This window comes from Pleurodeles waltl, chromosome 11, assembly GCF_031143425.1.
Source record: "Pleurodeles waltl isolate 20211129_DDA chromosome 11, aPleWal1.hap1.20221129, whole genome shotgun sequence".
NCBI lineage: Eukaryota > Metazoa > Chordata > Amphibia > Caudata > Salamandridae > Pleurodeles > Pleurodeles waltl.
The window spans coordinates 716169885-716183367 of NC_090450.1; the positions used below are offsets into that span (position 1 = coordinate 716169885).

The 13483-nt window shown below is 42.5% G+C and overlaps 1 protein-coding gene across 1 annotated transcript in view; it reads right to left on the reverse strand.

Moving 5' to 3' along the window:
- LOC138266052 (E3 ubiquitin-protein ligase MARCHF5-like) overlaps nucleotides 1-13483 on the reverse strand; it is a 65298-nt gene that overhangs the window by 15626 nt on the left and 36189 nt on the right. Inside the window, exons 4-5 of the mRNA XM_069214392.1 lie at nucleotides 5079-5262; nucleotides 4658-4824 (exon numbers count right to left, since the gene is read on the reverse strand). Coding sequence (XP_069070493.1) covers nucleotides 4658-4824; nucleotides 5079-5262 — 351 coding nt within the window. The remainder of the gene's footprint in view (nucleotides 1-4657; nucleotides 4825-5078; nucleotides 5263-13483) is intronic.

A 13483-nucleotide genomic window follows, 5' to 3' on the forward strand; every position in this document is an offset into this window, starting at 1 on the left:
TCACCTTCCCTTTTCAAGCTGGTAATGAAATTATAGGATTGGAACTAAAAAACATATGTTCAGGCATATCTAATGAGGAATCTATACTTCGGTCCTCAAATAAGGGACTTTTTCATTAGAGCCTCCCTGTGACTGTTGTACACTAGGGCCTCTCCTGTTTCATCTTTCTGCAAACAGGAAACAGTTCAAATGTGCTCACTCTATCTTAACAAGTACCAAGTATGAATTTCAAACCACTCACCTCACACCCATTTTCTCTAATTCATGATTGAATTACAGTACTCCCTCTCTGCTCCATTTTCAAATCTTTTCTCTTAACTAGGACTAATTTCTGTATTTTCTAAAAGGCCCTCTCTGTTTTGCCTCAAAGGAAAGTAGTTCCATTTTCGTTCCTATAATTACTACGCCCGGACTAACTTGGGAGCGGAGAAGTTAATCTTCAACCACACAAACATACTCCTGAATAATTTAAAAATCATGTGTCCTGCCAGTAAATAATCCGTGCATCTGACTGCAAATATATCTAAAAACACTCTGTCACCTCATTAGGTATAGTTCTTGCTACATAAACTTGCTAATATGTTTTCATTTTCTTGCATGTATGGCAAAGTTCTTTCCTTCCATCGTTACCTTTCAAATGCCAGCACTATAACGGTGCTCCAGAACACTACAGTGAGGATGTGAACCTGAAAAGTAACGTAGTAACTATAACCACACAACTGCATTGATGCCCTTGCCAGACTATGCTCAGATTGTCATGTACTAACTAAATTAATTCGACTCCTAACCCAGCCCACAGTTAGATGTGTTGGATCCTGGTTTTCTCCTATACACATACTTGAGAGCGTCCTCATTTTATTGTTTAATTAAACAACTACTTCTTCAAAGGAAATATTTCAGTTTAGACAATGGCAATCTTACATGACATTTGCTAATGTGCTTCTCAAGCTTTTTCTCTCCTATCTGGGGAAGACAGGGGGTTCTAAGGACATTCATGTTTGGTAATGTTGGGTTGCTTCACTGTGTCAAAGTCCTAGATCCTGGCACTTTCAAGGGTTAGCCAAACAGCGTACATTTCTTTGTTCTCCAGAGGTACTTGTGTCTGAGCAGTGTAGGCGTACTTCAATAGTTGTTATCACTGTTGTTCCTTTGAAAAGGTATACTTCAAACTAATAGAAGAATGAAAACAATAGCACTTAAAACACTTGCTGAGAAAGCCCATTGTTTCTCTTTATGGGGATGAAACAATTATCCAGTGTAAATCCATGAGGGCCAATATGTAAACACTTTTAGAAGACTCCCATCTTTGGGAGCACCATCTTGTTGCTTGGTGGAGGTGCAATCAATGGACTGAATAAAGCCTAACTATATGCCAAAGTGTGGCAGCGTGCAGGGTAGCTCAGAGGGTTTGGCTCCTGCCAAAAGATTTTGCATGGTCGACCAACTCGCATTGGCAGAGTTAGAAATGGAACTGTGTTTTTTGGGCAAGCTTCACAGTCAGAAACCTTTGGTTATACAAATAAGCAATGGCACTTTGGGACATATTGGCTTTGCCAACTGCTTTTGACAGTGCTGTAAAGCATTGGTACTTTGAGACAGTCCTCAGAAAACGTTTCTGTAACTGTTCTCACAGCCATAACTTTAATTAAAACAAACTGTTCCTGCTTTGCCAAATGCCTCTAGACTTTTGTTTTTAAAGCTAAATTCACATTTGAGCAACAAGTGCTTAAGCAAAAAGAAACAAAAGTGTGCAGCATGGGGGCGGGGAAGCAGACAGACAAGAGACAGCAACATGGAACAGGAGGAAGTCAGACAAGCACGCAGTGGAGACTGCTGGAAAAAGAAAATATTGTTCCTAAAAGTGAGTATTGAAAGTAAAGGGGCTATGCTCTACGGGAGGGCCCAATACAAGATGGAGAAGGCAAACCATTGAATAAGAAGCAAGTAAATGAGAACGATAATAAAGCCAACCAATAATAAGCAGTGTGCAGGCTTTAAGTCCCATGTACGATCTTGGCAAGTTTATAATAGATCTTTTGCAACCAAACATCTTGCACTGTCAAGTAGGCTTGACTTACAAACAAGATGTTCTGGGTGTGAGATATTTTGGCCACTCTTAATACCCCAGGCCAAGCTTCTGCTATAACACAACACTGCCAGGAGACATTTTAGCAGGTTGCCACATCTTAATAATCAAATCGTAAAAACACACATTTAATTTGGCATTACCCTTGGGTGTTGGTGCACAAAGCATACAAACTTATAAATGTTTGTCACTGTGGGCTTTTCTCCTTCAAGACTGTTTTCCTGATGGGATGACTCCACAGAAGGACCAGTGAACTGAAAGTTATTTTTTAAGCAACCTTAGAATTTTCCAGAGAGGTAAATTTTTCCTTTATGCTTTCTGAAAGCAATATTAGGATTCAATTTCAACCAAGAAATACTCCTACGTCTCCATCTTCTTCTGCTCAGTTACAACTAAAAATTAAGGTTTGTGTCTGGTGTCTTGCGGGTCGCACAAATCTTGCAGACCTGAAAGTTCTTCATAGTCCAGTAACTTTCAGGCCATTTTTCTGGCCTGGCCTGGCCTGGCCTGTTAAATCATGGTTCTCAAGTTGTGAAAGAGTAAAAGAAAGATCCAGGCAAACTGAATCACCACGAATGTCACATTTTATATCCAACTTATTTGTGCCTTCTTGAGTCCAACAACCGTCTGCCTACATTGCCACAAAGCAGAGCACACAATTTACTATTTTAAGTCCACTATATAGCACCCGGGCTTTTTTGGTCTACATTTTCAATACCTATCCTTTGGAACTTCCTATGCTTCTTAACTTTCACTGGATGATTTTGGATGTCCAATTCACTTTCTTCTCTTTCCTCTCTCACCTCGTAACCGATAGTAGACACATATGAGCACATAGTCTGCCATGCCAATCACTTTCTTTTCACTAACGTGTGCATGTTCACACATTTTAAGATAAGCGGATCACGGGCATAATCCATTTCTTTCATTTGCATATACGTAAAGTACTATACGACACTTAGTATTGATTATTGTTTTGCAGCCTTGATAAAGTCACTGTTGTGACGAAACACGTGTTGGCTGTTCTTCTGCAAAAATGAAAACTCACCTATGACAAACGCTGTCTTAAGGATTAAAGACTTTGATCAACACCAACTTGGAATCAGTGCTTTCTTCTCCGCTTCTGGATCTACATTACCAGGGACACATTCTCCCATTGATCTTACTGGACTGTACTCCTCTGAGTGCCTGGTCAATCTGTAACACAATTTACTATCTAGGGTAATTTGCAAATGATATGCACTGTAACATAGCTTGGTTAATTAATGTGCTACCCTCACCATTGTATACAACTATTTTATTTAGTATGTCAATGTGCAGCAACTGAAATTTCAAAAAATAAGGCAGATTGTTTACTGGACTCTACAAGTTTTCTGACTTGCGAGAAATGACAGAGACCAATGTTAGGTATGACTGAGATATTTGCACTAAAAACTCTGCTCTTAAAATCCTTGACATGATTGATGCAAAGATGCTGTCCACAATCTTGTCCCGAGCAGCACAATTAGAATGCCAGTCACAGACACCAAGAATGTCAGTGCAGCAATATTCATCTAAAATGACCGCTCAATATAGAGCCTGTCTAACAAACAGATGTTTAGTAAACCAAAGTAACTGTGCACAACGTCCAGAGCTACACTGGACATTGTGTCAACAAGTCACAGTGAAGAAGACAACAGAGATGGTTTTGTGCAAAAATAAGGTACCAGCACTTCACACATGCAAAAGTGCTAATGTGGCAATGGATCCAGGTACAAATGTCAGCAGACTGCCGTCCTATACAGAACCTTACACTAACACTACCTAGATACAGAAGGGGCTCTCTGTATTTGCGACGTGCCTTTCCTGTGTGACTGGCACCATAGTGTGAAATACTGCCCACTGAAGCTGGCATTCTAAGGGCCCAACATAAAACAGAGACCAAAAGAACAACCTGATGATCATGGTCATAAGCACAAAGAGAAATGTTCTGCCATTCCAGAAGGTGAAGCAAATGCAGCACAAATATGAATCACACTGTTCATTCCTATAAAGTACACTGTTTTCCTTGTTACAAAGACTTTAAGGATGGAATATGAAGCAAGCAAATGAGAGCAACAATAAAGCCAGCCATACAAAAGTAGTGGGAGGGCTTTAAGTCATCTGTACAATCTTGGCAAGCTGATAATAGATCTTTTGCAACCAGACACCTTGCACTGTCAGGTAGGCTTGACCTAGAAATAAAGGCGGCAGTGGTCCCACAGAAAAAGACGCATCACACCAATTATTCCATGCATGAAGGACACCTCACCACCAAACCGGTGCATGACTGATAGCACCCTTTCCTTCCCATAAACAAATGGCCACCTTGCAAATTACCTCCTTGTATTATGGGCTTCTTAAAACAGTGTCGGGTAACAATACAACTGCCCCACTATCACATTCATAGGAAAGCACACCACTTGTCCCAAGTGTAAAGGGTAGCAAACTGCTGGTCCTCGGTTTGGGGGAGTAAACCATTTCCCAGACAAATGATAGCAGACATACAATCAGCAAAACCATCAGGCAACACAGCATTCCAGTCAAACTCACCAGGATAGTTCGCTGGAGGCTGGAGTTTACACCACGAAACATCACTCGGCCTACCAGGTTGGCGATTGATGGGAAGACAAGTGCTCCACAAAGAGTGCGTGAAACTGACAAGTGGTCACTCTGTGGATAGGACTCCAGAGGCATGTGGGGTAAAGGGCGGCCGATGCCTAATAGGGAAAGAAAGATGAATGTTAATGAAGAAATTAAACCAGTAAGGGGGGAGAGTAGAGAATTTTCAAATTTTTGGTTTTATGGTATATTAGATATGATTTTTGTAGCATCTCTCTAAAACAGAACTCTGCAAAGCTGATAATGTAAAGTGCTGTTTTACAAACATAGGCGTCAGTGTGACAATCGAACTTGAAGCTCTAGTACATAGTTTAGTACCACAGTCCTTAGGTCAGTTGCATCTTATTCTTACCTAACAGCAGTGCATTGAGAGCCTGCAATTTGCTGGAGTATTTATGCCACATGCGCAGCACATAATCTTCCCAGCGAATCATCTTGCCCAGCACCAGCATGACGGGAATGGTGGGAAGGCCCATGAGCAGAAAGAGGGGGTCAGCACGTTCCATCACATCCAGACCTTTCTTGTGGCCAACGACCTGGAGCATACAGAGGGAAAACCACAAAATTGAGGTACTATATTCCTCCTCCCAATCCAAAAAGACTCACACAAAAACAATACAAAGGAAGAGCCTGCTGTAGCTAGACAACAAAATGATGGGGTAAGGAGAAGAATGCAGAAAATACTGTCACAGTACAAGCTAACTTCTCACAAGAGATTTAAACCAGTGCAAGTCCTCTACCATTCCCTTTAAAGGGCTACGAGAAGCGTACAGAGCCAAAACAGGTTACGACAAATTGGTAAGACATTTTTTGCATCTGAAGTGCAGGAACTGCACTTCAGACTGCACTTGTTGGGGTAAATCTGCAGTTTTGTGTAAAAAAAAAAAAAATCGATTTCCTGTGGAACATAATTTAAAATGCTAGCATTTAAATCTTCAGTTCTGAGAATTTTTGTTTCATGAAAACAATGGTGTAAATGTATCCTTTATCGTACGCTGTAAACAATGTGATGGGGTTTACCTGCAGCTTCAGTATAGTAGTCAGAAAATATTTTTTTTAAAACAATGTTCCACGTGATTTATTTGAGAGAAGCCTGGGCATTCCACAGTTGTTCTGCATTACACTGATATCTGTATAGTGTTTTCCATACCCCCCTGAAAGTTTAAAAAATGTTTTTTTCGAATGTTGAGTGAGTGGGTTCTCTACATGTTTAATTTATTAAAGCGCTCTAAGATCAGGAATAAAACATTTTTTTCCTGCAAGGCTAAAGGAAAAGCTGCTAACTCTGAACATGGATAATGAGCATTCACAGGAATAGAATCAGGGTAAGCGTAGTATCCTGTCTTCCCGAACACAAGCTCACGGAGGAATTCAGAAAACTGGCCCATGTGCTTCATTGAGCTGATTAGCAAGGAATGATTTTCACAAGTTTAAACAACACTTGCAGAAGTTTTTCAATGGAGCTCGGCAAAACATTGCTGTTTAGTCCACCAGAAATGAAACCTCTTGAAGCCCGACTGCTCTGCAGCATGCAGAAGGGCAGTGCAGGAACGGCACAACTGCTAACAAACAAGCAATGGTCCTCAAACAAAAACTGTGCCACATCGAATGGCTCTAAATGTATTGTATAGCACCATTTATGCAGCACATAATTCCGTCTGTGGGGCGATGAAGCACTTGTCTACATGGGTAGCACGCTACACCTTATAGGTTGGGTTACTGGAAGTGGACGGTCTGTTTTGATCCTATGTTGGAAGCGGTTCCAAGCCATGCGTGATGACCATCTGTGAGAAAGTAGCCTCTTTCTAGCCTTGTTACCCCCACTTTTGGCCTGTTTGTGAGTGTATGTCAGGTGTGTTTTTACTGTCTCACTGGGATCCTGCTAGCCAGGGCCCAGTGCTCATAGTGAAAACCCTATGTTTTCAGTATGTTTGTTATGTGTCACTGGGACCCTGCTAGCCAGGACCCCAGTGCTCATAAGTTTGTGACCTATATGTATGTGTTCCCTGTGTGATGCCTAACTGTCTCACTGAGGCTCTGCTAACCAGAACCTCAGTGGTTATGCTCTCTCCGTACAAATTGTCACTAACAGGCTAGTGACCAATTTCACCAATTTACATTGGCATACTGGAACACCCTTATAATTCCCTAGTATATGGTACTGAGGTACCCAGGGTATTGGGGTTCCAGGAGATCCCTATGGGCTGCAGCATTTCTTTTGCCATCCATAGGGAGCTCTGGCAATTCTTACACAGGCCTGCCACTACAGCCTGAGTGAAATAAAGTCCACGTTATTTCACAGCCATTTACCACTGCCCTTAAGTAACTTATAAGTCACCTTTATGTCTAACCTTTACCTGGTAAAGGTTGGGTGCTAAGTTACTTAGTGTGTGGGCACCCTGGCACTAGCCAAGGTGCCCCCACATTGTTCAGGGCAAATTCCCCGGACTTTGTGAGTGCGGGGACACCATTACACGCGTGCACTATACATAGGTCACTACCTATGTATAGCTTCACAATGGTAACTCCGAACATGGCCATGTAACATGTCTAAGATCATGGAATTGTCACCCCAATGCCATCCTGGCATTGGGGAGACAATCCCATGATCCCCCGGGTCTCTAGCACAGAACCCGGGTACTGCCAAACCCCTTCCTGGGCCACAGCAGCATCTAAAAACCCTAACCGCGACCCTTGCAGCTAGCAAGGCTTGTTTGTGGTCTTTCTGCACGGAAACACCTCTGCAAGCTTCTTCACGACGTGGGACATCCATCCTCCAAAGGGGAAGTTCCTAGTCCTCTTCGTTCTTGCAGAATCCACAGCTTCTATCATCCAGTAGCAGCTTCTTTGCACCCTCAGCTGGCATTTCTTGGGCATCTGCCCACTCACGACTTGGACTCTTGGACTTGGTCCCCTTGTTCCACAGGTTCTCGTCTGGAAATCCATCGTTGTTGCATTGCTGGTGTTGGTCTTCCTTGCAGAATTCCCCTATCACGACTTCTGTGCTCTCTGAGGAACTTAGGTGCACTTTACACCTGCTTTTCAGGGTCTTGGGGTGGGCTATTTTTCTAACCCTCACTGTTTTCTTACAGTCCCAGCGACCCTCTACAAGCTCACATAGGTTTGGGGTCCATACGTTATTCGCATTCTACTTTTGGAGTATATGGTTTGTGTTGCCCCTATACCTATGTGCTCTCATTGCAATCTATTGCGACTGTACATTGCTTGCTATTGCTATTACTGCATATTTTTGGTATTGTGTACATATATCTTGTGTATATTTGCTATCCTCATACTGAGGGTACTCACGGAGATACTTTTGGCATATTGTCATAAAAATAAAGTACCTTTATTTTTAGTATATCTGTGTATTGTGTTTTCTTACGATATTGTGCATGTGACACCAGTGGTATAGTAGGAGCTTTGCATGTCTCCTAGTTCAGCCTAAGCTGCTCTGCTAAGCTACCATTTTCTATCAGCCTAAGCTGCTAGACACCTCTTCTACACTAATAAGGGATAACTGGACCTGGTACAAAGTGTAAGTACCCCTTGGTACCCACTACAAGCCAGGCCAGCCTCCTACACCATCGAGGTGTCGTTATTGTGTTATGGGCTGCAGCACTGGACACTGTGATGGATGAAGAAGTGTGAGAGGCACATAGTTTATAGTTTTCATTAAGCTGGCAGCTTCAAACAGCTCCGCAAACCCTTTTATGGTATTTCTTATGATCATAGTCCACTTAGCTGGTTACTGAACTTGGTTGTCCATTCTAAGATATTTTGTTTAAAGTTTACAGGTCTAGGGGGAGGAGAAATGGGAAGAGATCTGATGGGATGGAATTTTAAATATATCATCCCTTATCTGATTGTCATTGTGAGAGGTCAAGAAGCGGTCATAGTATGTAGCTTGTTTGGACCTGCACTGATGGACTAGAGCAGGGTCCTCCGACTGGTCAGCAGTACATGGTCAGCAGTACAATGCAGATCTGGTCAGTTATTCATGGCCTCTTCAGTTAGAGATAGATGGTTTATAGGCAGGTACAGTACTGAGTTTTGGACAAAATCCACAACAGATATGTCTTATGTGAGTGCAAGAGTGTGAAGAAGTAAAAGGGAACTTTGTTGCCTGTGTGACCTGCAATCGACTGCTTACTATTGTGGTTGCAACTTGTTTTGTGTTCAAGAGAAAGTCAACAACGTTGCTTTCATTCTTATACATGGACTGCATATAAACAAGAGGCATTCTGGGAGCATTAAAAAGGAGGCTCCCCTTTTTCTGATTTTTACAGGCAAATACAGAGATGACAATAGGTTTTCTGTCTGCATTTATTTTTACAAATGGAAAAATACAGACAATCGGGATTCCTTTGAGTGACTTCCATGCTCTCCTAATTCCAGACCAACTCCTGAGCAGACAGCATGGGGACTGACAAACAGGATGAGATTTCCTTAAATAAGTGTATTTTAAAATACATTTGCAGTATAAGGGGAACGTTTACCTGTGAGTGTATTGTTAGGCTATTTAGTTTCTTCATTTGCTAAAACACGACAGGAATCAAAGTAGGTGTGTATGTTTATCAGTTAAATAAATGTAGAAATATACGATTTTACAGATTTATTCATAAAACACAAAATAAATATACATAAATGCTGATAAGATGGCCAAACAATAAATATGGATAAATATAGATGGAAATGTTCAAAAACACAGATACCATGTGACCAAAGCCGTCATTATAAACAGTCTTAAATTGTTACATTCTGAAAACATGTATACTTATTTTTATATTGGAAGCACAGTCAGAAATGCAAACTGAGCCTACAGCTTATTGCATTTCCTTCCACTCTAAGTTTGAACAACTTACACATATGGATAAAAAATTTGCTTTAGTGGTGGGCAAGTCTTTTACACAGAACTATACTGTGATACAGCAAACTAGCTGTACTGGGGTTGAGTTCAGTAGACAAAGTAAACGTGAAAACTTGATGTCCGACTACAAATAATGTGTCCTGGTCACCAGGTGTTAGGAATTCCACACCCCTGAAAACTGACAAGCTAGTAGGCTTTGTTTTTATGGTACATTACATAAACACGGACACATAACATTTACATACACTGACTGATCACACATACAGGAAACAGAGCAACACACCACAGACAACCATGCATACATGCCACCAGACAAACAGGCCCCTTATTTTACAAACCATAGACTGTCTTCACGACACACAGAGCAACAGAGAAACAAGAATGCATGCATACGGACTAGTGTACAGAATAGCACCAAACACAAACACCAGACAGCCTGCACAGGCTCACACATGTGAAGCACATGCAGTTTCCACACGCGACCCACTGTCTACAAACTCTCTGGTAATGTACTTTCACAGCAAACGGATGGAGTGAGCCAAAAATAAAAGATCAGTGTAAATAATGAACATAACCTTTTTTTCGGTCAGATGTTAGAAAGAGTAAAGAAAACACAAATACCTTCCTTTCAGGAGTTTACTACACTTGATGCACGTCTTCAGCACAAGTGGCTTACCAGGGGTGGCCCCTCCACAAGAGCGGAGGAACGTCACCCCGCTAAAAAAATGCCCCTAGAACTAGAAAAATAAAACGGTAATAAAAGTTATTGATTACCATTTTATTTTTCAGCATCTCTTTCTGAACTAAGTGTCAGGATGGGGTGGGGCCACTGCTCCTGAGTGACAGCAGCAGGGAGCTGTCCACTTTAGTTTAAAGTGTGCATGTCCCTTTGGCCAGCCATCTTGTGACAGACAGCCTGACATTCGTACTTTAAACTTGTCTAACCCAGCTGGGTTAAAGAAAGCACAGGCCTCCAGCGCTTGTGAGCGCTGAGAGAGGCCACTCCCGCCAATCCAGATGTTACTATCATGCTGGTTACTAGTATGAAAGCAGCATCAGGGCTTGTTAGTGCTGTTTCCTGGTCCCCGCGGCCACGATGGAGCCACAACAAGAGGAGGACACCATAAGGAGAGGAAGACGCGCCGCAGTCAGGTAAGTGCCTTTTCTTTTTTTTGCCCTCCGGCGTAAATACAAGCCAGCCGCCACTGTGGCTTACATTAAAAAAAAATGCAAAATCTCAAATGCAAGTTTAATTGGTCCACATCCAACATACAAGAGAGAAGTAAAACAGCTATGGAAGGAAAGGCAAAGCTGGAACCATGTAAGGATAAGACCAGAAAAAAAACCACACTGTAATGAGAGCAAAGCATGGTTCCAAGTTCAGATGTCTGGGTTAGGCTCCGTAGAACTACTGCTCCAGATGCTTTAGAGTGGGTCACACTACTGCAGGTAATACAAATCCCTGGCTTGGCCCAGCTGTCTTTTTAGTGCCTGTGCAAGCAGTGGCTCCTCGCCAAGAAGACTCCTTAAGCCTCATTTACAGTTTTTTGTGAGAGCTCTCCAGCTCTGGCCCTAGTCTGGCAGTTCCGTCCATCCTCCACCCCTTGACAATCACCAACTTCCTTTCATGAGCAACTGCCTTCATGCCAAACCTCCCCTCTCTGCTTCTGTGATGCCACAGACGCCCTCACCCTTCTCTGCAACACACCCCTACTTTCCTCTCCTTAATGCCGAGCTACTCATTCTTTGTCCCGAATCTTGCTGGCACTCTCTCACTATTCCAATGAGGGCAGTCTCTGTATGACTCCTATTCTACCCATCACCTTACACTCACCGCAACCAGGAATTAACCTTCATCAGTGGGTTTGTGATTTGAATGTGGGATGGTCTGCTGGGGGTATGTTTCGCCTGCTGTGTGTGTGTGTGTGGGGGAAGTCCAGGTGTGTGGGTGTGGGTGTGTGTCCAGTGTCTGGAAATGTTTCTGCAGTGTGTGCGTTTCGGTGTGTGTTCCTATGGGCAGCGTGCTTCAGTAGTATTTGCTTATGGATGATGACCATGCCTTAATGGTGTGCCTGCAGGGGATGTGTCTGCAATGTGCATGTGCCCTATCGTATGAGACATGCCTGGGTCTACAGGGATAGTGTTTTTTTTAACAGAGTTAATGTGTTTATCTGGGGTGTGTGTGCGTTCCTTAGGCCCTGCTGCGGTCCAGGACTGTGAACTTTGATAGAAATCGTTTGAGCTTCAAAATCAGGTCCTCTGTAGGTAATTTTGCTGCACTTCCCATTTTACCAGTAACAAGAATGAAAACTGAAGGTAGAAAAGGAAAGATGGAAAGGTGGCAAAAACACACAAAGCAAGTAGGAGACACTAGAAGAATATGGAGAACCTGTAATGCCAAACAAATGGGGGTATGCGCACAATGAAATTATATATACCTATTATAATTTGGTTCTGAATTTACACGCACTAAAGCATAGAAATTCAACCGGCATAGTTGGAGTTATTTCTAAAAACTGTAACTTGAGCGATAATTCACACCCAAATGTTGAAGTGATAATATCAATGATGCCATAGAAGATGTCATGAATGATGTAATATGTGAGGTAATTAGCTGAACAAATGGCAAGAGCACGAGTTATAGTTTCTGGAGATTACTTTAACTATAAAAGATGAATTTCTATAGATTAATGTGTGTAAATTCAGAACCCAACTATAACATCCCTGTACCCTTTGTTTTTTTCAGTAAATGTTTTTTTTAATTTTTTTTATGTTTTAATAATGCAGCAGGGGTTGGCCGAACAGTCTGACCTGTGGCCGAGCCCTGCTGCCAACCATATGCATGCATCTAAACCCACGCTGCACACCGCCTTCGGCGTGCGCAGCAGCTGGGACAGCCACAGGGCCTGCCCACCCCCACATGCTCCCAACCCCATTCGGGGTTGGTTTGGCGAGTGTGTGCAATTTTGTTTTTCATTGGGCTCAGGAGCCGATAAATAAAATGGGGGCCAGAACTTTTTTCTCAGGTTCGGCCAGTCAATCACAGCCTTGGTTTTTCCACAGATCCCTGTAGGTGGATCCGCGCCCCTAGATATCTATATGTCTTTTTCCTTTAACATCTCCAGAACTACTGAATGGATTTACACCAACTAACACAAACACGCACTCTGGACCAAGATCTGGCTTCCTGGCAAATTTGGTGAACTGCTATCCAGCGGTTTGAGCTGCTGTTGTGTTCAAAATCACTATGGGAAACTGCATGGTGAAAACATGTTTTGGGACCTCCCCTTTGTCTCGCCCCCGCTTGATGGATCACCAAGAAACTTTCAAGATAGCAGCTGAAGTGAGTGGCAGACTAGTTTTGAAACTTTCGCGAAGATTAGTCAAACGGCATTAAAGTTACTGGCAAAACAAAAAAAGCTTTACCAATGGAAAATGCCCCGAAATACAATATTGGAGCGGGGTGACTCAAATTATGACCTAAATTTACGGGACTTAATGTGTCAGTGTCTGCCAGGAACCTCCTTTATATTACTGGCGAGGAAAGATGGCCTAAATACCAACAAACATGGCTTATGCTGACCTCTGGACTGCCAGGAGAAATATAGCCCATGTCTGTGGAGCAAGTGGGCTGCCGCTGATTACAGATAGGGAGTCTGATGTTGACTGGTGCCAAAGGGCTGAGTATGTGGTGTACCAGAGGACAATAAACTGATAGTAGTGCATATGCGCCTGTGCCACAAAGTATGCAGGAAGTATATGCGGCTCATTATGCAGTAGTTCTTCAGTCGAGGCACTGGATTTAATTTCATAGGGCATTGCCACTCTAGCAAGCTTTTATTTGAAGTTATTATCAGGAACTGTACTGCCCAAGTCAAGTCGCTAAA